The 24,537-nt window shown below is 43.2% G+C and overlaps 1 protein-coding gene across 1 annotated transcript; it reads left to right on the top strand.

Moving 5' to 3' along the window:
- The first annotated feature begins 22,597 nt into the window (after positions 1-22,597).
- LOC125341023 (60S ribosomal protein L39-like) lies at positions 22,598-22,753 on the top strand. Its single transcript, XM_048333005.1, has one exon. It carries the CDS (start codon positions 22,598-22,600, stop codon positions 22,751-22,753), a length of 156 nt encoding a protein of 51 aa, XP_048188962.1.
- The last annotated feature ends 1,784 nt before the right edge of the window (positions 22,754-24,537 follow it).

Here is a 24,537-nt window from a genome sequence, read left to right as displayed (position 1 = left end):
ACAGCACCTTGTAAAAAAAAAAAAAAATTTATGTTCAATTGATAATAAAAAAAAAAAAAAAAAAAAGAGTCCTGGTGCCAGTGGCCAACAGGAAAGGCTGCCACTCTCTTAGTGGCTTTGTCCTCTGGTGCTCATCTTGGCTTGTTTGTTTGTTGCTGGGGACTGAACCCAGGGCTTCCTGCGTGCTAAGCACAATGCTCTATCACTAAACTATACTCCTATACTCCCAGCCTGGATCCTGTAGAGTTTGGAATATCTTTCTACAGATTGCATTTGAAATGGTCACTAATGAATTTCTATGTCAAGGCCAAGATTTTTGTTTCATTACAGGAAATTTCCACAGAAACTCTGGAACTGAGTTCTGACCATGGACAGAATGATCAATTTCTGTTCATTCTGATTTCTCTGGGCAAATATACCTATAGCTACCAATGCATGTATATGGAGGGAGATGGTGGACAACTTTGGGATTGAAGAAAAATCTGTGACCCAATCAGCCACAATGAAAGCCCTGTGGCTTCCCATGTAACTCCACATTACAAAGCTTTATCAGGAGGCTCTTCAGCCTCAATCTTTTTCAGAGCCCCACTTCTGTCACCCTCTTTCTTTCCTGAAAGCTACTTGAGAATTGAGCTATTTTATTTAGAGGCCAGCTGCTCTGCCCAGGGAACGTGGATAACAAGCACATGTATGAGGATAACAAATGTGGTTGGCCTTGGGGAAAAGGGAATAGAGCAGATAAAGGGCCTTGAAAGAGAAATAAGGAGGTAAAAACCATCACATGTCTTTGGGAAAGAGAAATTGTTACAAGAGCAGAAGTAAATATGCACAGCCTGCGCCAGGATAGAAAACAGAGACCTTGAACTAGGAAAGGCGGTCAAGGCAAGTCTGAATGACCAGGAAGGAGTAATTTGGGGGAAGAGGGGGCTGGGTGCTAGAAGACCTGAGCTACATCTGTGGCTGCTTCTTAGACCTGCATAGCAAGCATGTATCTTTGTTCCCATCACTTGGGAAACTGATGCAAAAGTCTTCTATATTAAAGCTTACTGTGTGCCAGTACTATTCTAAGTGCTTTCATAAATTAACTCATTTAACTTTGTCAAAAGAAAACCTGAGCCAGACAGTAAAGTGGCAAAGCCAGATTAGACTCAGGAACTATCGCAATCAAGCAAAAGAGTCTGAATGTAGAAATCAGCTCAAGGACAATCAGGGTGGGGGTAAGTGGAAGGGAGGAGACATCGGGTAGAAAGGAGTTCTCATTGGACTGACCCAACAGGATTCCTGAGGCAGGCTGGGCAGGGTGGTTCGCTCCCTCATGGGAAAATAGTGGAACATGAGGAACACCATCCAGTATCAAGACAGGGATTCTGGATAAACTGATTTAGCAAGATTCCTACTAAAATTGGATAATACAAAGAAGACATGGAAGTCTCATGGACTTTTCTGCTCAGGCTAGTTTTGAACAGAGATCCTCATATCACAGCTTCCTAAACACCTAATATTACAGGAGTGAGACACTGGCACTGAGTTTGAAATTTCTTTTATACTACAATAAACAGGGAGACAAGCACCAGGGGCTCATACCTGTAAGCCTAACTACTCAGGAGACTGTGACGTGAGGATCACGGTTCAAAGCCAGACCAGGCAGGGAAGTCTGTGAGACTCTAATTTTCAATTAACCACCATAAAACTGGAAGTAGTGCTGTGGCTCAAAGTGGTAGAGCCCTAGCCTTGAGCAGACAAACTCAGGGACAGCACCCATGCCCCTGGGTTAAAGCACTATGACATACAGGAAAAAAAAAACAACCTAGGAAATTAAGACATCAAATTCTTAATCTTCAGAGAATATCTCCATGAGGTTGGCTTGAAAATGTTCATATCTATGGCTTTCTGAGTTTTTCCTTGCTACAGCTATTTCCAGTTTTTGTCTCAAGTAATTATTTGGATATTTCCAATAAGATGTTTCCCTACATGGCAGTAGAGAAACCTACCTCCTTCGCTTGCATGCTTTAGCTCTGTAATGAGGTCGAAGGGAGGAGATTCCCTGTCCCTCCAAGAGTCCACCACTCAGAGAAAGTCTCAAGTAAGAAAATGGGTTTATTGGGGAAGTAAAAAGTAAGCTGACTGGCCAGGGTCAGGGCCCAGACTTGAGAGCTGAAACTGAGACCATAAAAAGCAGGCTGTCTGGCCCAGGGCCATAGCCCAGACTCGGGAGCTGGGACGGTGTGGGTTATAAAGGCAAATACCACATGGTCAAGCCTGCCACACGCAGGTGGCCAATGAGGTTACAACACTTACAGAGAATGTCAGGTCACACGCAGGTGGCCAATGGAGTTACAATCTGCCTCATAGCAACTGTTTGAATCAACCTATCATTTTAGATAGACTTGGCGCTCCGATTTGGTGGGGCTCACATGATGCAGGTGGATATGCCTACTCAGGGGAGGGCACAGGTTTAACTTTGAGCTTTCCACTACTCAGGTGGTCAAGCAGTTTACACAATCTCATCACAGTGAAGGGGAACTTCCCTGGATTCTGAGCAGACAGGGCACATTCCCAGCACTGAGGCTCAGGGGCAGGGAGATCTTAGTGAAGATGGAGTCAGCTTCTGCTCTCTTTAACTAATCTGAGATGGGGTCAATCTGACACCCCTCAACAGCCAATGATGGCACTGGCCAGATCTGACCTCCATATTACAAGCTCCTCTCAAATGACTGGCTCTGTTTGTATGCATCCAGAACACCAGCTCTTCCCTTTGCCACCCTTACCACCACTACATAGGCAAAATAGTTTCTTGTGGTGCTGGTTCACTCCTGGAATCCAGACTTCCCCGCCTTGTGGTAGATGAACATGGCAGGCACACATCACAGAGGGTGGCCCATTCCAGCAGAGGCTCAGAGACCACACAGCAGTGCCAGCATCATTCTGCCTACCAGCAGCAGCACCCCCATCCCCACCCCCATCCTCCCTGGAAGCTCACTGTTCATAGTGGTATCACCCCACTGCTTTTTCTTCTGTCCTTCAGTGATGCCTGTTTATACACAGTCTAGACAAAAGTGGCATTAGGCATTTGAAAATACTCCTTTTATACAAGTTCTAAAATGAAAAGTAACAGCATGATTCCACAGATTGTAGCTTAGAGACGTAACTATGTACAAACCTCTACACTACTGCAAATTAGTTCAGTACTCTATTAGTCTAAATACTTTAATAGGGTTTTTAGAATATAGATGTCAAGTATGCGCCACACAAGACCAAGCATGTGGCACCCAGTCTCAAGGCTACATGCAGGGTTACCTAACGTAGTGTATTCATACATGACTCAAGGTTATATTAATATACTGAACCAGGTAAATCTTCATCCTTGGAAAGTGCAGGCCCAAAGCCCTTTAGAAGCCATGGGGAGCAAAGCCTGATTGACCTCATTGCTCCCACAACCAACCCAATCTCTCTCTCTCTCTCTCTCTCTCTCTCTCTCTCTCTCTGCCTGAACTCAAGGGCTGAGCTGTAATATGGAGGTCAAATCTACTGAAGTGCCAGACTTTGAAGTCAGGCCCTATTTTACCACGTGAACCCCATTTTACCACGTGAACCCCACTTTACCACGCGAACCTGAGATAAGCAGGCCCTGTGAGCAGACCCAGGACAAGCCCATTAGGGCCCAGTCGGTCTAGAACTCTAACCACTGGGAATGCTTAACTCTTAACTGCCCCCAGAATGCCTCGAGCCCTGAGCCAATCAGATTTGTACCTGTGTCCTAATCTTGCTTGCTTGAACACCTGATTGTTGTAACTTTGTTTTTTGCCTTTATAAGCCCTGTGTAATCGCAGCTCGAGACTGGCTCCTAACCTCTGCTGCGTCAGTGGCCCCACTTGAATAAAGTCTTGCCTTGCTATTGCATTTCGGAATGTCTGAGTCTTGGTGGTCCTCTTGGTGGTGGTCTTGCGACTTGGCACAACACTAGCCAGTGCCATCATTGGCTGTTGAGGGGTGTCAGATTGACTCCATCTCAGATTAGTTAAAGAAAGCAGAAACTGACTCCGTCTTCACTAAGATCTCCCCCACCCTATCCAGGGAGGTTCCTCTTCACTGTGATGAGATTGTGTAAACTGCTTGACCACCTGAGTAGTGGAAAGCTCAAGGTTAAACCTGTGCCCTTCCCCTGAATAGGCATATCCGCCTGCATCATGTGAGCCCTGCCAAGTCTAACTAACATGATAAGTTGGTTCAAACAGTTGCTATGAGGCAGATTGTAACTCCATTGGCTACCTGTAAGTGTTGTAACCTCATTGGCCACCTGCGTGTGGCAGGCTTGATCATGTGGTGTTTGCCTTTATAACCCAACCCCAAGCGTGGCCCGGGGCATGGGATTCCAGTTCCCGAGTCTGGGCTATGACCCTGGTCGGTCAGTATACCTTTTACTTCCCCAATAAATCCATCTTTTTACTTGAGACTGTCTCTGAGTGGTAGACTCTTGGAGGGATGGGAAATCCCCCCACCCTCAGAGCCCATTATATTGTGGTCCTATCCCTTGGGGGGACCCCATTACAGAGAGAGCACTGTCCCTGAGCTTCTCTGTGCTCAAGGCTAGTACTCTACCACTTAAACCACAGTGCCACTTCCAGCTTTCTGGTGGTTAACTGGAGACAAGAGTCTCACAGACCTGGGCTTTGAACTGAGATCCTTAGATCTCAGCCTCCTTAGTAGCTAGGATTATAGTCATGAGTCACTGGCTTCTAACTGCATTCTTGACTAACAAAGTTGAGAGAATCTGACATCATCTAGTGAATGATGCAGATGAAGAGCTTAATCAGACCTTCAGAGAACATGGGAATAACGAACTCAGCTTCTCCTATGCAGCCATTTAACTACAGGAAAAAACACTGAGATACTGGGACTGAATGCAATGAGTTCTCCTCTTGGTGAGTGTAAACGCAATTAGCACAAGCAGAAGACATCGGAACTATTACTTGCTGCAAATATGGAGAGTACTAGGTTTATTTGCAAAATGAAGTTCTCCCTAAACAAAGGCAGCACAGACATTTTCTTCAGGGTGCTTATCCCATAGATAGTCATACAGAAAAGCACATATATGGGAGGGTACATTTCTATTCATGCTCAGTGTGAAGTCCTAGAGAGCATGTTCAAAGGGAAAGACAGTGCATGGCTAGAAATGTAGCTAGTGGTAAAGCATTTGCCTAGTAAATGTGATATCTTGTGTTTGATCCACAGCACTAAGAAAAAAAAAAGGAAAGATGGAGAACACAAAACATATTCTTCTTCGTTACAATGAACCAAGTTTATTCAAGGTTATCTAAAAGAAGTTAGAGCAACTTGATGACCTTGGCTGGTTCCTCCCAAATTCCTCCAAAAGGTTTGCCCAAAACTATGTAACAGATACTCAGAAACTGTTTTTGCTGAAAAATTGCAACTTCTTCACTTGGGCCCAAAGGGTAACTATAAGCAGGAAGGAAGCCTGGCCACTAACTTCATTTTATAGTTGTGTCCTTTGCTTTGGATAAGACTTTTGCTTAATTCTGCATGCTAAATCATTTAAAGAGTGTGTGTCTTAAAACTGGTGGAACCTAACCTTTCCCGTTCCTCTTCAAACCTGGAAGCACAGAGACAGTGTAGCTGAGATATTTTACTGTCAGTGTTTTCAGGAACAGACTGTTCATGAAAAAAAAAAAATGGCACCCAGAAGTCTCTATTCATTGTCCCAAACCTGCAGTCACCTTGGATTCCAGAAACAGCAGGCCCCTTCCAGGCCCCTTGCAGATCTCTCCTGCAAGGAGGAGACAATCCTGCACATAGGAGCTTACATCTCTTGGGAATCAGATTGTCCCCTCGTGGGATAAGGACTTCAGCAGTCACCTTGTGGAAGCAGGACTGAGATAATTGCCACCTGGACCTCAGACTGTGTTGTGTGAACAAAACAGCTTATTTCTGCACACCTCCACCCTTGCCCTGATTCTTCATCTTTTTACTTAAAGCTCTAGAAAGCTCTTGTTGGTGCCAGAAAAATGGACTCAAACACTTGGTCCTCATCTTGGTCCTCATCAAACAGCTATTTTAATTACAATCCTTTCCTGTTTTGTTTTGTTTTAACCACTTCTTTTGCTTTCTTTCTTTGGGGGAAAGAGCTGGACCTGCCATGTTAGGACCCTTAGTCATTGACCTAGGACTCTAGTTTTTATTTTTATTTTTGGTTGGTGGTGGGGCTTGAACTCAGGGCCTAGGCACTGTCCCCAAGTCTCTTTGTGCTCAAGGCTAGCACTTTACCACTTTGAGCCACAGCACCACTTCCAGATTTCTGGTGGTTAACTGGAGATAAGATTCTCATGGGCTTTCCTGCCCCAGGCTGGCTTGGAACTGCAATCCTCAGATCTCAGCCTCCTGAGTAGCTGGAACTACAGATGTGAGCCAAGACTCTAGTTTTTAGAAGAAGTAGAAAGAACAACTTTGAAGGTGTAATAACTGTGTTTAAGGTACCACAGCTTTCTCCTCTGTCAGTACAGGAATGTCACCAATGGAGCCTTCCTCACTTAGCTGCTCATGATGTGTGGTATGTGTCTGTCAATAGGCAATTTCATTAATGTGTCAACATCATAAAGTATGCCTACACAAACCTAGATGGTGTAGTCCACTGCACATCAAAACTATACAGAATGTGTACATGTGTGTGCATGTGTGTGCATCTGTGTGTGTGTATATATGGCTCCAAAGGCCATGCTAAACAAGACAACGTGAGATAAAGAATGAGATTAAGAACTGGTGACCCCTTTGAACACTTCAATAACAACAATAAAATTATATTTAAAAAAAAAAAAGAATGAGCTAGCTCACCTCTCCAGCCTGGAGTAGATATGCCAGAGTTCCATGGGGTACCCGCCCTTCTGCAACAGCAGCCATTGGAGAAGAGCAGCACCAGCTCTGCACTTCCCCATGGCCATGGGCCTCAGCAAGGGCCACGAAGTGACCAGGAACATGAGCAAGCCAAGGCACAGCTGCCGCCCCAGGGCACCTCATGTGGGACATGATGCAGGAGGAACGAGCGGCATACCACACATGGAGCGTCTCAAGGAGTCCAAGGGCAAGCAGGCACTCAAGGTCATCAAGAAAAGGGTGGGGATGCACATCCATGACAAGAGGAAGCACAAGGAACTGCACAGTATGCTGGCTGAGACCCCGCTGCCCCCCAGTAAACCTCTGTTCCCCTAAAAAATGAGATTAAGAGAATGAAACAATTATAAGACAAGATAAATGACTGAATACTGGGGTATGATTCAACTATAGAACACTTGCCTAACATATGCCAAGCCCTAGGCTTGATCTTCAGCACTGAGGGGAAAATGATGTGAGATGTATGTAGCTAGTAACATGGCATACTGTATGCTAACAAAAAGAAAATAGACATAATCATTTATGCTCAAGTATCATGGTTGCACCCACTGTACTTTCAAATGACTGGAAGTGCGGCTGGTTTGTTTCTAGCATCATCACCACTGACTTGTAATAGTTCAGCATGCATGACAGCATGCATCCTGTGTACATGATAGCAAATGTTCAGCATGCACAACATGCAGTCAGTGTGCCACAGCAATGTGATGGCTCTGATATCATTAGACAGTAGGAATTCTTTAGTTCTGTCAGTCAGACAACAGTTGTGAAAGTTGAGTTGAGGCAAGTTAGAACTGGAAACGTGGAAAAGGAAAGGATGTTTTGAGAATAAAAACAAAGACTTGCACATATAAATTTGCTTACTAAAAATACTTAAGGGTGTTTCCTGTTTTCTGGAACAAACTACAAAGATATTTTCTACACACTACCCTCACTGCTTTTTTTTTTCCCCTTTTGACTCTTAAAACCCTAAAATAGAAGATCAATGGTTCCTGAGCACTAGGAAAACATCTCTAAGGAAGAAGCACATGGCAAGACCCTCAAATACAGTCATGTGTCAATTATGTCAATTAGAAGACTGTTTCTGGGATTCTCATACTCAATGGCTTCAAGAACATAAGACACAATCCAGGAGGGTTGTCACAACAAATAACTAAAAACCCCAGTTCAAGCCAAGGGCCAATGGCTCACACCTATAATCCTACCTAATCAGGAGGGTGAGATCTGAGGATCACTATTCAAAGCCAGCCTGGGAAGGAAATTCTATGAGACTCTTATCTCCAACTAACCACCAAAAAGGCAGAAATGAGCTGTGGCTCAAGTGGTAGAACACTCACTTTGAGCAAAAACGCTCAGGGTCAGTGCCTAGGCTCTGAATTCAAGCCCCAGGTGCGTACGTGTGTGTGCACGCATGTGCACATACACACAAACACACATATGCACACACAAATCTATATGACTGGAATGCAGAAACTCATACAAGTTAGAGACTAATAAGAGGTAGGACTTCTACTACTGCTAGGGAATATATACATGTTCTTAAGAAAAGGGCGGTATTTCTCTGCCTTGAGTATATTCTGTCCTGTGCTTGCTTTAGGCACTAAAAACTTTGTCAGTCTGTGACTCATCCAGGAATTCTTTTCCTCAATGAAGTCAAGAACCTATTGGGTGAGGTCCTTCCCTTCAAAGGGCCACCTTGGATCCCTGATAAGTCCTAGTGACTGAAATGTCATTAAGAGGCATAGGACTATATTTCACAATACCACAGACAGTGAGGGTGGTCAATGTGAGGGATTCTGGTCAAAGTGATTTAATATGATCTTGCTAAAATTGGAGAATGCAGAGATGAACACGGAAATTCAAAAGTGGAAAGATGCTTGGAAAAAGTTCAGGGGAGCCTGCAATATTCTCTGGCCTGTGGGATATTGTCTAGAAAGTGGAACAGAATCAGGAGCCATAGTTACAACATTCTATACCTTTCTTTGCCTTTCCCAAAGTCATGTTCACTTAAATCAAATATTCTTTTTTTTTTTTTTTCCTTATGGGGGCCAGTATTGGTGCTTGAACTCAGGGCCTTGCACTCTGGCTTGGCCTTTTTCAGCTCAAGCCTTGCTTTCTATCACTTGAGCCACTCCTCTCCACCTCTGGCTTTTTGCTAGTTAACTAGAAATAAGAAATAGAATAAGAAATAAGAATAAGAATTGGTTTTTCTGCCCTGACTGGCTTTGGAATGCAATCCTGCCACTTAGCCAGGGGATTAGGTCTAGAACACTTACTTCTCAACACCACTAAGCCCAAAATGGCAGGGGCCACATCAAGTAATTTAAATCATACACAACACAGCTTAAATCAAGAGGTTAACATACTGAGTGCACCATATTCCACTAGAAATACATTTTGGCCAATCCTCCCAAAATCCTACAGAGGCTTTCAAAGTCACCTCCTCATCCTCCACATCTAAATATTCATCTCTTCCCACAAGACTCATCTCATCTTTCCTTTTTTTGTCAGTCATAGAGCTTGAACTTGAGTCCTAGACACTGTCCCTGAGCTCTTTTTACACAAGGCTAGCAATCTACCACTTTGAGTCACAGTGCCACTTCTGGGTTGTTGTTTTTTTTTTTAATGTTTAATTGGATATAAGAGTCTCATGGACTGGGCTGACATGGAACTGTGATCCTCAGATCTCAGTCTCCTAAGCTAGGATGACAGGTATGAGCCACCAGCCCTCGACCCATCTCACTTTTTCACCCATGCATTGGTCATCAATTAAATCAGAACTCCTCCTTCTAATCTTGGGGATAGGCTCATACACTGCATTCCCTTTCCAGTGGACAAATGGACAAAAACGAATTCTTTGTTTCTCCTTTTTCCTCACTGTGATTATTCGTTGGAGCTTCCTCTTGATGAACAGGATAGCATTTCCTTTAGGTCCACACAGAGCCTCCTCTTGCTCCTAACCTATGTATGCCTCTGTCTCTATGGTCATTCATCGGCCATATCAGAGGACCTCTGCTGATGTTCCTTCCACAGCCTCGTACTTGAACCCTTGGACCTCCTCTCTCTCCCATAAGAACTATAGCTCTATAGAATCTTACAGGCCATCTCACCAGTACAAATTTCCCTTTTCAACTTCTACTTATGTTTTCTTTTACAACACCTCCCATCAGCTGGAGGCCACCTGTCAATCTCACATAATGTTACTAATACAAAACAAGTCTCTGATCTTTGTCTGCTAGATCTGCCTTTTTTTTTTTTTTTTTTTTTGCCGGTCCTATGGCTTGATCTTAGGGTCTGGGTTCTATCACTGAGCTTCTTTTTCTCAAGGTTAGCTCTACCACTTGAGCCACAGAGCTACTTCTGGCTTTTTCTGAGCAATTTATTGGAGATAAGAGTCTTCTGAACTTTTCTGCCTGGGCTGGCTTCAAACTGAGATCATCAGCTCTTAGCCTCCTGAGTAGCTACCAGTGCCTGGCTTAGATCTGCATTTTTACACAAACGCAAGGATCCAGAACCCTCCTAGATAACCTCCTCAAACACTTGATCAACACCTCCAGGACACTCGAGATTACATATTCAACAGCTCCCACCCAAACCTTCACTGCATCACCTTCCTTAACCCTAGCTCCCAGGATAGCTGTGATGCCTCTGCTATTGTCACTCATGTACTTATCCTTTTGCACTCAGCCAATCTTTACCATCCTCACTACCACTCCATCCTAGGGAAAAGAGTCCTCATCTCCACTCAGGTAGTGGGAAGGGGGAGAAAGGGGGGAGACGGGAAACTGAGAGAAGGAAGTACATTCCTAGCCCATTTTAGTATGCAATTAATCTACTAACGACAGACAAATGGACAACTAAGAGTCCTTAAGAGACAGAGCAGGCAACCACAGGGAGACACTTCTTTTTTCTGAGAACTGCATGGGGGATGAAGGTAGGACTTATGTGCACTTTCATTAACAAACCTTTCCCCAAGTTACTCTCTAGAAACAAAAATGCCCTTTTTCCTTTGTCTCATAGCTTCTCTAAAATGAACTGCTCTTCATTGTGAAGGATATGTAAACTGTCATCCAAAGCTATCTCTTCTGAGAACTACATGTTCTCCAGGTATTTCCCAGGAATATGTGTCATCTACATTAATAAACTGTTTTTCTCTTGTTAATTTTTTGGTGCCATTTTGGGGGCTTGAATTTAGGGCCTATTCCGTGGGCCTTTTTCAAAATAAAATAAAATAAAATAAAATAAAATTCCTCCTATTGTTAGGAAAATGGAGGAGAAAGGAAAAGGAATAAGCCAGACTTCATCAAGGATTGGATTGTCAACAGGTGAAGAATGTTTATTGCCACTGAGGGGCACAAATATTCCCTCTGGTTTGGAGGCTGCACAAGGGGTGAATTTGGAATCAGGAGCAAGGAAGCAGAGGTTAAGCAAAGGAAAAAGACCCTAGGTCTAGGAAGTTGGGGGCTTTTCCGTTGGGCCCATAATGGACTGTTTACAGCTGGGCTTAGGTAAATTGCATTACCTGCACATCAAAGCAGGTCCCCCATACCTGGGGTTTTGCTTGGTGCCAGTATGCTCCTGGGACTATAGGGTGTGTGGGGGGGGGGGGGAGGGAGGGGTGTCAATTCTTCATATTCCATCTTTGGATACATAGAAAGAATGGGCCTGCAGGGAAGAGGCAAGTCATTCATATATGACTTGAGCCACACCTCCACTTCTGCCTTTTTGTTGTTTATTTGGTGATAAGAGTCTGATAGACTTTTCTACTTGGGCTGGCTTCAAACCTTGATCCTCAGATCTCAGCCTCCTGAGTATCTAGGATTATAGGTATGAGCCATTGGAGCTCAGTTTGTTAATTTTTTTTTTAATAACAAAGGTTTGTTCCAACTGAGTACTTAGAGAGGTTATTAAATTTTTCCCTATTATCTCAATGTGTATGACAAATACTATCACTTTTCTGCATGTTCTACAGCTTGGAAAATCTGGAGGACTGGTTCTTCTTTAATAAAAGATGATGAAATATGGAGACAGCAGGTAAGATGCTAAAAATGTCCAAACGTATTTCCACTAACTGTTATGATTATTCCTGCACAGAGTGCTCTGACCTCAGAAACCCCACCAAGAACTGTAAACAGCCCTATTAAAGAATGCACTGGACCTTAAAGGAAAACATACATTAAAATGTCAACCAACAACAAATGGTCTCCCACAGAATGACAGTGAATAATTACATGGCCTCTGGTACAACTTTTTGAAGTTGTAACCCTCCAACTATATAGGTTCCAGTATGTCAGGTCTGGCCACTTGTCTCAATATGCTTATTAAAGAGATAAATTGTGGTGAAAGCCATAGAAAATTGTTTTTGTTTGTGCTTATCCTAGGACTTAAATTCAGGGCCTGGACACTGACTGTAAGGCTCCCCCTCCCCCCACTCCTCCTCCTCTTTTTTTAAAATCAGTCGTGGGGCTTGAACTCTGGGCCTGGGTGCTGTCTCTGAGCTCTTCAGCTCAAGGATAGTGCTCTACCACTTGAGCCACAGTGCCACTTCCAGTTTTCTGGTGGTTAACTGGAGATAAGAGTCTCACTGACTTTCCTGCCTGGGCTGGCTTTGCACCAAGATCCTCAGATCTCAGCCTCCTGAGTAGCAAGGATTACAGGTGTTAGCCACCAGCAACCGGCCTGTGGGAGTTTTTTTTTGCTCAACGCCAGCACTCTAACACTTGAACCACAGCTCACTTCTGGCCTTTGTGGTAGTTCATTGGAGATAAGAGTCTCACAGACTGGCTGGCTTTGAACTGTGTTTCTCAGATCTCAGCCTCCTGAGTAGCTAAGATTTCAGGCATGAGCCACCAGCAGCCAACTGAGAAAGGTTTATTAGTCAGCACACCATGGGAAAAAGGAGAGCAAGCATTTCATCCCATCTCTGCGATGCTGACATAAGCTTTAGACTGAAATAGAGGAAGAACTGGGGGCAGGAAAGAGTTATGCATAACTGAGCAGTCACAGGCAAAGTGTGGCCTAGTTGATTAATATCTCAGTTCTGGTTATGTGAAGGGTTCTAGAAAAGTCATTCTTGTCATCACTTGAGCCCCAGGAGATGCTTCCTCCTGCTCCAGGATGCAGCTTCATCTTTACCCTCATTTTGGGGGGGGGGGGAAGCCTGGGGGTACTTTTGGTTCTTTGTCATAAAGATGCTGTGGCTCAATCCTGTCAGTCTTGAAATCCAAGGTGACTGCAGAAGAGAATGGCTCAGAGCAAAGGAGACAGATACAAAATGGAAGGAGGGAAGTCATGCTTTCCTTCTGCTTCTAGATGACTGTGGACCAAGGAACACCAGTCTTTTCAGCAACAGCAGCCTCTAAGCACTTGTTATAAAGTCACAAAGCACAATGAGGAACCATCAGGGCATTACAGAAAAGTGAAAAACACAAGAAGCAAAGAACACAACCACAAGGACTTCATGGTTCAGTGTGTGATTCTAGGTCCTGGTATGTCTATGTATACTAAAGCAAACATTTTGATGTGACTGGAATCATTGCATGCTTCTTCACACATCCTAGTCAGGAAATATTTATCATTTCAAAGTTCAGAAGCAATGAAAATTTTCATAACCAAAAATTATACTGTCACAACTCCAAAAATGTAATCTTACCTTTCTGAAGGACAAAAAAACTTACAATGAAAGATAAAAGTAGGAACAGAACTCTAGGTAATGTATTGGGAGAATTGCAATTAAAGACCACATTCGCTGGGTGCTGGTGGCTCACACCTGTAATCCTAGCTACTCAGGAAGCTGAGATCTGAGGATAGTGGCTCAAAGCCATCCCCGGCAGGAAAGTCCACGAGACTCTTATCTCCAATTAACCACCTGAAAACCAGAAGTGGTGCTGTGGCTCAAATGGTAGAGTGCTAGCCTTGAGCTGAAGAGCTCAAAAAAACAAAACAAACAACCACATTCTCTATGCTCAATATTAAATGAGACTTGAAGCTATTGTGTACCGGAAATACAATGCTTGTAAGAGAATTCATTATTGACTGTATTACCAGCAAAGTATGTTTCTATTGAGTTAATAATAAAGATGCACATATGTGGGAGAATGATTCTCTGACCTGTGGTGGACTCAGCCTCAGCACTAACTTTCTGAAGCCTTATTAGCAAACTAACAGGCCAATGGGGGCACACCTCCATTAAGGAATTTCTGTGTTTGATGGCTGAAAGAAACCAATTGATCATGAGAATTCCTCCCCCGATAAGAGGGGTCCTTGGAAGATTTATGTACACAGTTACATGAGGAGGGGGTTTTTCTGTGTGTGGGGAGTTTTATGGCTAAGATAGTTAACTCAGCATAAACAAGCAATTAGGAGATAAATGTAGCCTTGCCTTGACCAGTCTAATCCTATAATGTATTGGCAGATGTAACCATGTTTAGATAAGTCTTATCTTATGATGTATAATTTCTGTTTGAACTTTACTTGACCTTACCCCTAAAACAGTATATAAACCCTGGCCCTCCTGAAACAAAATGTGCATTGGTCCACTTGCTTCTGCATCCCCCGTGTCCTGACTACAGCTGCAGTTACCCGGGTCCAACACACATAATAATTCTCATCAGAATCTAAATATGTAAGCAAGAATGTCAGAATACAATGTACAAGTTCTGACATTGACTTCTCAGAGGCACTTTAACAATTCTACATTAAAGATGTCCTAGTATATATTAAAAAAAAACATATTTACAGTCAGTCATAATGGCTCATGCCTAAAATTCCAACTACTCAGGAAGCAGAGATCAAGATTTTGGTTGGAAGCCTGGCAATGACTAGTAGCTCACACCTATAATCCTAGCTAGTCAAGAGACTGAGACCTGAGGATTGCAGTTCAAAGGCAGCCAAGGCAGGAAAATCCATGAGATTATTGTCTCCAACTAATCACCAGAAAACCAGAAGTGATGCTGTGGCTCAAAATGGTAGAGTGCTAGCCTTGAGCAAAAGAGCTCAGGGACAGCACCCAGACCATGAGTCCAAGCTCCACAACTACCACCACCACCACCAACAACAACAACAAAAAGATTTCAGTTTGAGGCCAGACCAAGAAAATTTAGTGAGATAGTATCACGATGGGGAAAAAAGAGCCAGGTATTGCAGTATGTGCCTCTATAATCCAGCTACATACACGGAGGCATACATAAAAGTCATAGAGATCCCCTGACCAAAAAGCAAGACCACTAAATAAAAAATAACCTAAATACAAGAAGCATGGCTCAAATTATTTAGCACAAGACCCTGAATTCAAACCCATGTACTGCTACACACTAAAGCAAAACATATTTACAATAGTTACAGCTAGATGTGGTAGCAGACAACTGTAATCCCATCACTCTGGAGACTAGGAGGAATGGAAGTTGAGCCTGGGCTATACTATGAGACCCAGTGTCAAAACACACAGGCTAGAGATGTGACTCAAACAGTAGAGTACCTCTCTAGTAACTGGAAAATCCTGAGTTCAAACCAAAGTACTGAAAAAAAAAATTACAAAATGGCTAGTTCATAGCTCTACTTTGTCATCACAAGATATCAAGATGTTTAGGTATTATAAAATAAATGAGTTTTATCCACAACAAATACAAGACATACATATTGTAATAGAGAGGCCAGATCTGCCCAGTGCCATCATTAACTGTGGAGGGACTTCAGGTTGACTCCAGCTCAGATAAGAGCAGAAGCCAACTCCATCTCCACTAAGCCCTCCCCCCACCCTATTCAGGGAAGCTCCCCTTTACTATGTTAAGTTATGTAAATTGACTACCTGAGGCCTGGGAGCTTCAAGGGAACCTGCTATGAGTAGGCATAGAATGATAGGTTAGTTCAAATAGATATTATGAGACAGACTGTAACTCTACTGGCCACCTGTGTGCGGCCTAGCATGCTCTGTAAGTATTGTATCTTCATTGGTCACCTGCGTGTGACAAGTTTGTCTGTGATGTTTGCCTTATAACCAGGCTGGAAGGCCACACGGACACGCGGTCCCAGCTCCCGAGTCTGGGCTGCACAGGTGTGTGCGGTCCCAGCTCCTGAGTTTGGGCTGCACAGGTGTGTGCGGTCCCAGCTCCCGAGTCTGGGCTGCACACGTGCGGGCGGTCCCAGCTCCCGAGTCTGGGCTGCACAGGTGTGTGCGGTTCCAGCTCCCGAGTCTGGGCTGCACACGTGCGGGCGGTCCCAGCTCCCGAGTCTGGGCCCTGATCCTGCACAGGTGGTCGGCAATTTCGGCTCCCAAGTCCGGGCTGCGACCAAGGCCGGTCGGTTCACTTTTTGTTCACTTTTTACTTCCCCAATAAAACTGTCTTTTTGTCACCTTGTAGCTGGAGACTGTGTGGTGGACACTTGGGGGAACCAGGAATCCCCTCCCTTGGGGGGCGGGACCCTGTTTCATTGTAGCGAACCCCCACTCTACTTCACATATGTGCATATATATATTCATAATCTACAACTGTCTTGCTATGGAGCAATTTGCAAAGAACCCCTTTTCAGCCTTTAATTTCTCTCTTCACCATTTTAACAACTAAGACTAGAAACTCATGTAATGAGTGAAGACAGCCATCCCTGTAAACTTAAGCAAACAAAAACTCACACACATTTCAAAAGGTTTCCTTTTATTGCCTTTATTAGGACATTTGTTCTCTAGTGACCAGTAACCTGAGGGAACAATGGTTACCCAATGCAGAGTCGCCCAATCCAACGGAACTCTTCCCTCTGCAATTCCTTCCCTGTCCCCATCAGCCCAGTAAGCTTACATATATTTACAGCCCTGAGGCTGAACAAATCTACTTCCAAAACAATCATGCCTAGGAGTGAACAGAAGAAGATATTTGAAAGAGTTCTATTTTACAGTCTCTAATCTGGTATGCACTTCTAAATGGCCAGCAAAACTTGGTGTTTCAAATAGGGATTTTAAGCTTGTTCTCTGATACACATAGCCGCATTGAATAAATGGCACAGACAAAACAAATTCTTATAATCATCCTGTGTCTTCTAAATGGAAACATTCTGGCATTCAAATCCTTCCTTTTTCCCTTTTGTCATCAACAATACCAGCCTAACACTTAAAAGGGATTTTTAAGAATTTCACTTCAAGTTGTTTTTCAGAACAGAATGTTTCCTATGAGCTTAACACAAAATGTATTAGACTACTAACCTTTTTCTTGTCATACATGAGCCACCATTTTCAAAGTGGGTTTTGTTAATTTGATTCTTATTTTTTTTTTTGCAATATGCTGTGATATCTCAATACATGTATCCGTGTGTACTGTTATCAGCAGGACAATTAGCATTTCCAACTTATTTTGTTATGTTGGGATGATTCAAGCTCCTTTCCTCCAGTTCTTTATATGGTATGTAATTGGTTAGGGCTGTAGTTCAATGGTATTTGCCTAATATGCATGGGGCTTTCGATTCCAGTGATAGAACCCCAAAAGTGCAGAAGATAGGCAAGAAGGTGCTTCAACACCAGCACCAGCACAGGTTTATTAGGGAGAAAAGCCCACGAAGTGGGCCTGTAGCAAAGAAGTAGAGCCCACAGCTGCTTATAGACTGAAGGGTTTTATTGGGGCAGGCAAATAGGTGATAAAAGAGAGAGGAGCTTAGCTGCTCACTTGTGCCCCTGCCTAGAGGTGAGGAGGGGTTTGTACAGGTTCACGGTTCCTATGCGGGTAAGAAGATATAGCCTGAAGTCTCTTGGGCAAAGGATGTTACCTGTTGAGGTGCAGGTGATCAAGTAAGGTGTTAGGTTGACTAACAGCTGGTGGGGTGAGAAGAGAAAGGGATTTTTCTGTTTTGAGCTGATGTTTAGCAAAATCCTGGGCAGTGCCTCAAAATGGAGCTACCTTGGCTAAGCAGACCTCATATACAACACCAAAAAGAAAAAAGCAAAAACAATGTTCTGTTCTATAATGCTCAAAGTGTCAGAAAACAACTTTTCTTAGAAAATTTACCTCAAAATATGAAAATCACAGTCGCTTAAAATCTGTACTTCGGTTATACATAAGCCACCTATTTAACACCTAGAAAAAACTTGATGTTGTGAAGCAGGGACTGTGTCCTCTGTACGCACTAGTAAATATACAGTAAATTAACTTAAAAGATGAGAGTTTTTCTTCCCTAACAACCACCTCACTGGAATAGAGCTTTTCCTGTTTGTGTTTCCTCTTTTGGAACAACTGCACAAACACAATGTGTATGTTTGGGTTGAGGTAGAATGGCCTGACTACTCCCAACTAAACAACCCTGCATGTGAATTTTAACAAAACTTTACAAAATATATTTTATCACTACCTCTACTTTTAACAGACACCATTTATTTGAGAACATATAAAATATTCCAGTTATTTCTAAGACAGCACTCAACATTGTCAACTATAAATACATTGAGGCATAGAGCCATGGAGCCGGCCAGGTGCAGGTGGCTCATGCCTGTAATCCTAGCTGCTCAGGAGGCTGACAGGTGACAAATGAATTTTGAAACCAGCCTGAGCAGGTAAGTCCAAAAGACTCTTATCTTGGGCTGGGAATATGCCAAATGGCAAGAGTGCTTGCCTCGTATACATGAAGCCCTAGTTCGATTCCTCAACATCACATATATACACAAGGCCAGAAGTGGCGCTGTGGCTCAAAGCCAGTGGCCCAGAGTTCAAGCCCCAGGACTGGCAAAAAAAAAAAAAAAAAAAGAAAGAAAGAAAATGACTCTTATCTCCAATTAACCACGCCCCTCTCCCACCCCCCCCCCTCCAGACTTTTTTCTTTTTTTTTGGCCAGTCCTGGGCTCGGACTCAGGGCCTGAGCACTGTCCCTGGCTTCTTTTTGCTCAAGGCTAGCACTCTACCACTTGAGCTACGGCGACACTTCTGGCCATTTTCTGTATATGTGGTGCTGGGGAATTGAACCCAGGGCCTCATGTATACGAGGCACTTTTGCCACTAGGCCATATCCCCAGCCCCAGACTTTTTTCTATATGTATTGATTTTCATCCTTAATTATGGTTTATTTAGGCAGTGAAGATGGAACCTAGGTCTTCTTGCATAATAGGCAATTGTTCTACCACGGGAGCTGAGACTTCAGCTCTCAAATACTTATTGACTGCTTGATGGATTGACTGGCCTATACTGGGGTTTGAACTCTGGGCACTGCACTTGTAAGGCTTTACCAGCTGGGCCACACCTTTCTTGCTTGCTGATTAATTGGAGTTCCCAGGGCTGCATTTCAGGCTCATCAAATTAAACCCAGCATTTACCTCAAGGGCCAATCCTGGAGTCTGGGCGGGGAGTGCTTCCCTCAGTCTGCCTACTTGCGCGGCCCCTTCTTTGCAGCTGCCTGACTTCCGGTGGCCACGTGCTTGTGCGCCTGCGCGCTCGCACCGTGGGTCGGATTCATCCGGGTATTTGCGCTGTGTTAGCGGCAGCGTGGTCCAACGGCACTTCCGGTGGCCGCCATTGTTGTCTCTGCGTCTTTCTGCTTGGTGTGAGCGGGTCCCCCGTGGTCCGGGTGAGTGGGGTCTGAACTCAGGGGGCTGTCGTGGCGGGGTGTGGGGGTCCCCGCGGTTGCAGGCCTGGGAGTCAGCCCGGGACTCGGCTCATCACGGAGGCCAAGGCCTCCCTCTTGGCCGTTCCCACAAGACCACGCATTCCCCTTCTGCAGCAAAACCAGCCAGGCCGGGTTGGAGTTGCCCACACCACATAGTTGGAGTCCTCGGAACCTTAGTCACTGCCCCGCGGAGGTAAGAAAGCACTATTTCGCAATAAATCCTTGAGCTTCCTCTTAGTTACTGGCATCTGATTTTTTTTTTTTGGTAGTTCTTAAATAAGTAGACTTGGTTAAAATCTTTTTATTCTGTGAGATTGTGTTGCCTTTATTTTCCTTTCACTTCACTTCCTCCCCTCCCTCCTCCTTCCCTTCCTCCCCTCCCCCTCTTTCCCTCTTTCCTACCATCCCCCTCTCTCCTCTCTGTTCCCTTCCCCTACCCTCCGCCTCTTCCCTTCACTGCCTCCTTTCTTCCACCCCTTCTCCTACATTCCTTTCCTTTTATCCTCTTATCTCACTTTCCCCCTCATTCTTCCTCCCTGGCTCCTCCTTCCTATGGGCTGAGACTATATACCTGTTCCCACCTTGCCTAGCTCACTAACCCAGCCCCCCCCCCCCCCATTTTATAAAGGGTAGATATTTGTGATTCAGGATCCTTCTCTACTTCCCATTCCCCAGAACCTGTCTGAGCCAAAAGAACTTTTTTTCTAATTAATCTACATGGGTCTCTCAGACAAAGGACTAAATACAGAAGATTCAGGGTAGTGTATTGTGTGGATGGAGAAGTAAAAAAGGTTGCACAACCAGAAATGAGTGGGAACTAAAGAATACTGATTTAAAAAAACAAACAAAAAAAGAATACTGATGGCTTTTGTTGTTGCAATAAGTTAGCCAAATAGTTCAACTTCGTCTAGATTGAGATCCTCCTGCCTCTGACTTCAGAGTGTTATGCTGGAATTACAGGCATTCCTTGTTTTTTTGTTGTTTTTTTCCTTTACAGTTGCACCATTCTGGGGATAGACAGAATCCAGACCCTCATGCATGCCAGGCAAATTATGTGCAGCCGAGCAATAACCCCCAGTTGTATGGGTACATTTAGTTATGAAATGGTCTTTCAGTTTTGGGGTTTTTTTTGTTTTGTTTTTTGCCAGTGCTGGGACTTGAACTCAGGGTCTGAGCACTGTCCCTGGCTTCTTTTTGCTCAAGGCTAGCAGTCTACCACTTGAGCCACAGCGCCACTTCTGAAATTTTTTTCTATATATGTGGTGCTGTGGAATTGAACCTAGGGCTTCATGTATACAAGGGGAGAATTCTACCACTAGGCCATATTCCCAGCCCTGGCCTTTCAATTAGTACATTATACATTTATATTTGTATGTTCTCAGTTGTAATAAATATGCTTCTGTATAACGATTCTAGAAAAACTGTATACAGATAAAGATTACCTTTAAAAGTAAAACCAGAGCTGGGAATGTGATAGAGTGCTTGCCTCACATACATGAAGCCCTGGGTTCGATTCCTCAGTACCACATAAACAGAAAAGCTAGAAGTGGTGCAGTGGATCAAGTGGTAGAGTGCTAGCCTTGAGCAAAAGAAGCTCAGGGACAGTGTATAGGCCCTGACTTCAAGCCTCAGGACTGGCAAAAAAAAAAAAGTGTCCATGAACACTAGCATACCCTTCCATTTATGAAGTAATGTTTAAAAGCCGAAGGAATGGCTCAAGTAGTAGCAAGTGAAACTCCAAATTCAAGCCCTAGTTCTGTCAAAAATGAAGATGAAATTTAATTTCTCCTTTTGAATGTGAGATGTTCTGGGTTAATTTAAGTGAGACATGGGAGTTGTCTATATTACATTTGTCACCATCTCCTGGCTTTTTCAGATCCTTCTTTGAAAAGGTGAAATGGATCTTGAGTTCAGTGTATGAGTGAAAATACTTTTGCTCTTTTTTTGGCCAGTCCTGGGCCTTGGACTCAGGGCCTGAGCCCTGTCCCTGGCTTATTTTTGCTCAAGGCTAGCACTCTGCCACTTGAGCCACAGCGCCACTTCTGGCCATTTTCTGTATATGTGGTGCTGGGGAATTGAACCCAGGGCTTCGTGTAAACGAGGCAAGCACTCTTGCCACTAGGCCATATCCCCAGCCCAGTGAAAATACTTTTGTGATACAGATAATAAATACGCAACTCTCCGTTTTCCTGTCTTCAATTATCTTTTTAAAGTTTAGTTGCCAAGAACACCATTAATTATTTTTGGTAATGAATCTATTTTAGTTGGAACCAGAGAAACAATTACCCTCTCAGATATGGTTGCTTCTCTAAATCATTCAAATTACATTGATCCATTGCATAACTAAAATTAGTTTTGTGTTTTGGTCAAGCTAAATATTTCTCAACCAAAGTTCTGTGTATGTGAGGTGGTACTGGAGCTTAAACTCAAGGCCAGAGTGCTATCCTTTAGCTTCTATGCTCAAGACATATGCCCCATCACATGAGACACAGCTCCACTGTATCTTTTTGGTGGTTAATGAGCCTCACAGACTATCCTGCCAGGTGTGGCTTTGAACCACCATCTTCAGATCGCAGCCTCCTGAGTACCTACGATGGTAGTTATGCCACTAGCATCTGGCTTGTGTTTTGTTTTATTTTTTTGAGACAAGGCCTTGCCAGGTTTCCTTGGATGGTAATAAAATCAGATCAATTAATTCTTCTGGCTCAAAACCTCCCAAGTTGCTAAAACTGAGCTAACAGATCACTGTGCCCAGCTCACGGTACTTATTTTTGTAATGTATTGTGTGCGTGTGTGTGTGTATACTGAGAAAGGTCTTAAGCATGCTAGTAAGCATGCCCTGTACCATTAAGCTATACCCAGAAATGTAGTTGAAAAAAAATTTTAATGTATTCAAATCCTCTGATGTTTTCTGGTTTTTACAAGATATTCTTGTTGCCATTTGCCCTATATTCCCTTGACCACAAGTATAGTTATTTTTAACCTAATCATCTTTAATTCCAATTTCTGCTTCATTAGTTGCCTTGCGTCATTTGGCTGTTTTCTGTTAATCACCTCTATCATCTTGTTTTCATTTTATAACTAGATAAATTTTTGGCACTCTCCTCTGAGTTCATTCCTCAGCATGTCTTCTCACAAGACTTTCAAAATCAAGCGTTTCTTGGCCAAGAAGCAAAAGCAAAATCGTCCCATTCCACAGTGGATTCAAATGAAAACTGGTAACAAAATCAGATACAACTCCAAGAGGAGACACTGGAGACGAACCAAGCTTGGTCTGTAAGGAATTGCAGAAGAGATGGCACACATATCATCTTGTCATATAAAGAGGAATATTTCATCACTGTCTTGATAGCTGAACATGTTCTGTTGTTAATAGTTCTGTTTCTGTGCCATGCTCTAATAGGTTGATTCAGTAATAAATGTGAAAAGTTTTGTTTGAAAGAAAATTTAGTTGTGTGCTAAAATATATAACAATGGGGGGGTTGTTGCTGCTGTTCATTGTTTATTTTGTGGTCTTTTGGCTTTAAATCTGTGGACTTGTATATCCAGGCAAGTGATGTATCACTGAAGAATATCCTCATCTTGTTATGAAGCCCAGGCTGACCTCAAACTTACAGTCCTTTTGTTTCAGCCCTCTGAGTTCCAGGGTTATAGGTGTGAACTACTTACATATAGCTAACAGATGTTTTAAGAAGGAAATTTTCAATTTGAGAGCATTCAAGCCTCCACAAAGTCTTGTCCCTACAATTTAACATAACTACTAATATTGGGTGATTTCTCTTGGACCAACAACCAAATTTTCAAATCTTTGTTCCCTTTGTTTTTTAGTGTGTGTGGTACTAGGGGAGGGGGAGTTGAACTCAGGGCCTTTGGCATTCTAGACAAATACTCTATACCATTTGAGCCATGCCCTAGCCCTTTTGTTTATATTTTGTTTTTGAGAGATCATTTTTTGAGACAGAATCCTCCTGCTTTTGCATCCACCTACATAGTTGTGCATACAGGTGTGCAGCAGCATATCCAACCATTGGGGATTCAGTCCCCAATGAACAAATGACAAAAAGTGTAACCTCTTAGCTGTTTGAATACACTTCTGGATTTTTTCCCCTTCTCTGTAATTAAACCTTCATATCTTTGATGGCTCTGTAATGCCTGTGTGGTCTTTGCAATTTATTTTCCTAGTTATTGCCAGTGGCAGCACCAGCCCAGCATGATCTTCAGGGATTGGCTGGCTTCTTTGTAAAAGGCTTTGGTCTATGGTCCCCATTACAACCATTCAACTCTGTCATTATAACACAAAAGCAGCTGCAGATAATAATGCATGAATAAGCATGACTGTTCCAATAAAATACTTAACCAACTGATCACATGAGATGAGCAAGCCTTTTATCTGTCTGCACAAGAAGTCCTCCAGAGGCAATTTTTTAAGCTATTTTTTCTGTTTCGATACAATCCACCAGGCATTTCATGACAAGTAATTCTGATAACTACCATCTGCTTAGCATAACACAAAACAGTTAACATGAACCATTATCTTACTATATTTCAGAGATCAGCATGGTAACATAGTAAGTCCAATATTAAGTGTCCTAGTAGATCTGTGTTTAAGGATAGGGCTAGGCTATAATCCCAGCACTGGGGAGGCTCTGATGGTCATACTGATTACCACTGTTAGAGCAGGAGGAATTGCAAATTTGAGGTCAACGTGGCTATAAAGAAAGATCCTGACTCCAAACAACACAAACGAGATCCATTGGGCAACAGTGGTAGCATAGAATCTTGGAGAAAATAATTTGGAAGCAGAACTCCTTTTACCCTGGGAAAACTCTTGTCCTTAATGCCCTGAATTAAGTGCCAAGACTGACCTGCATTATTGAGGATACATCCATTGTACACTCCTTCATAGAAGTATCCATAATCATGTCCAAACACATGGGCAACAGTCTTGTCAACTTACTTAACACAAAATTTAACCACAGTGATTAAACTTTGAAAAACACATTTATCCTGATACTGGTCCTATAATGGTGAACTCATTAGTGATTATGTTATTTATAATTTTTC

This window comes from Perognathus longimembris, chromosome 23 (genome assembly GCF_023159225.1).
Source record: "Perognathus longimembris pacificus isolate PPM17 chromosome 23, ASM2315922v1, whole genome shotgun sequence".
Classification (NCBI taxonomy): domain Eukaryota; kingdom Metazoa; phylum Chordata; class Mammalia; order Rodentia; family Heteromyidae; genus Perognathus; species Perognathus longimembris.
This window is presented reverse-complemented; position numbering and strand designations above follow the sequence as displayed.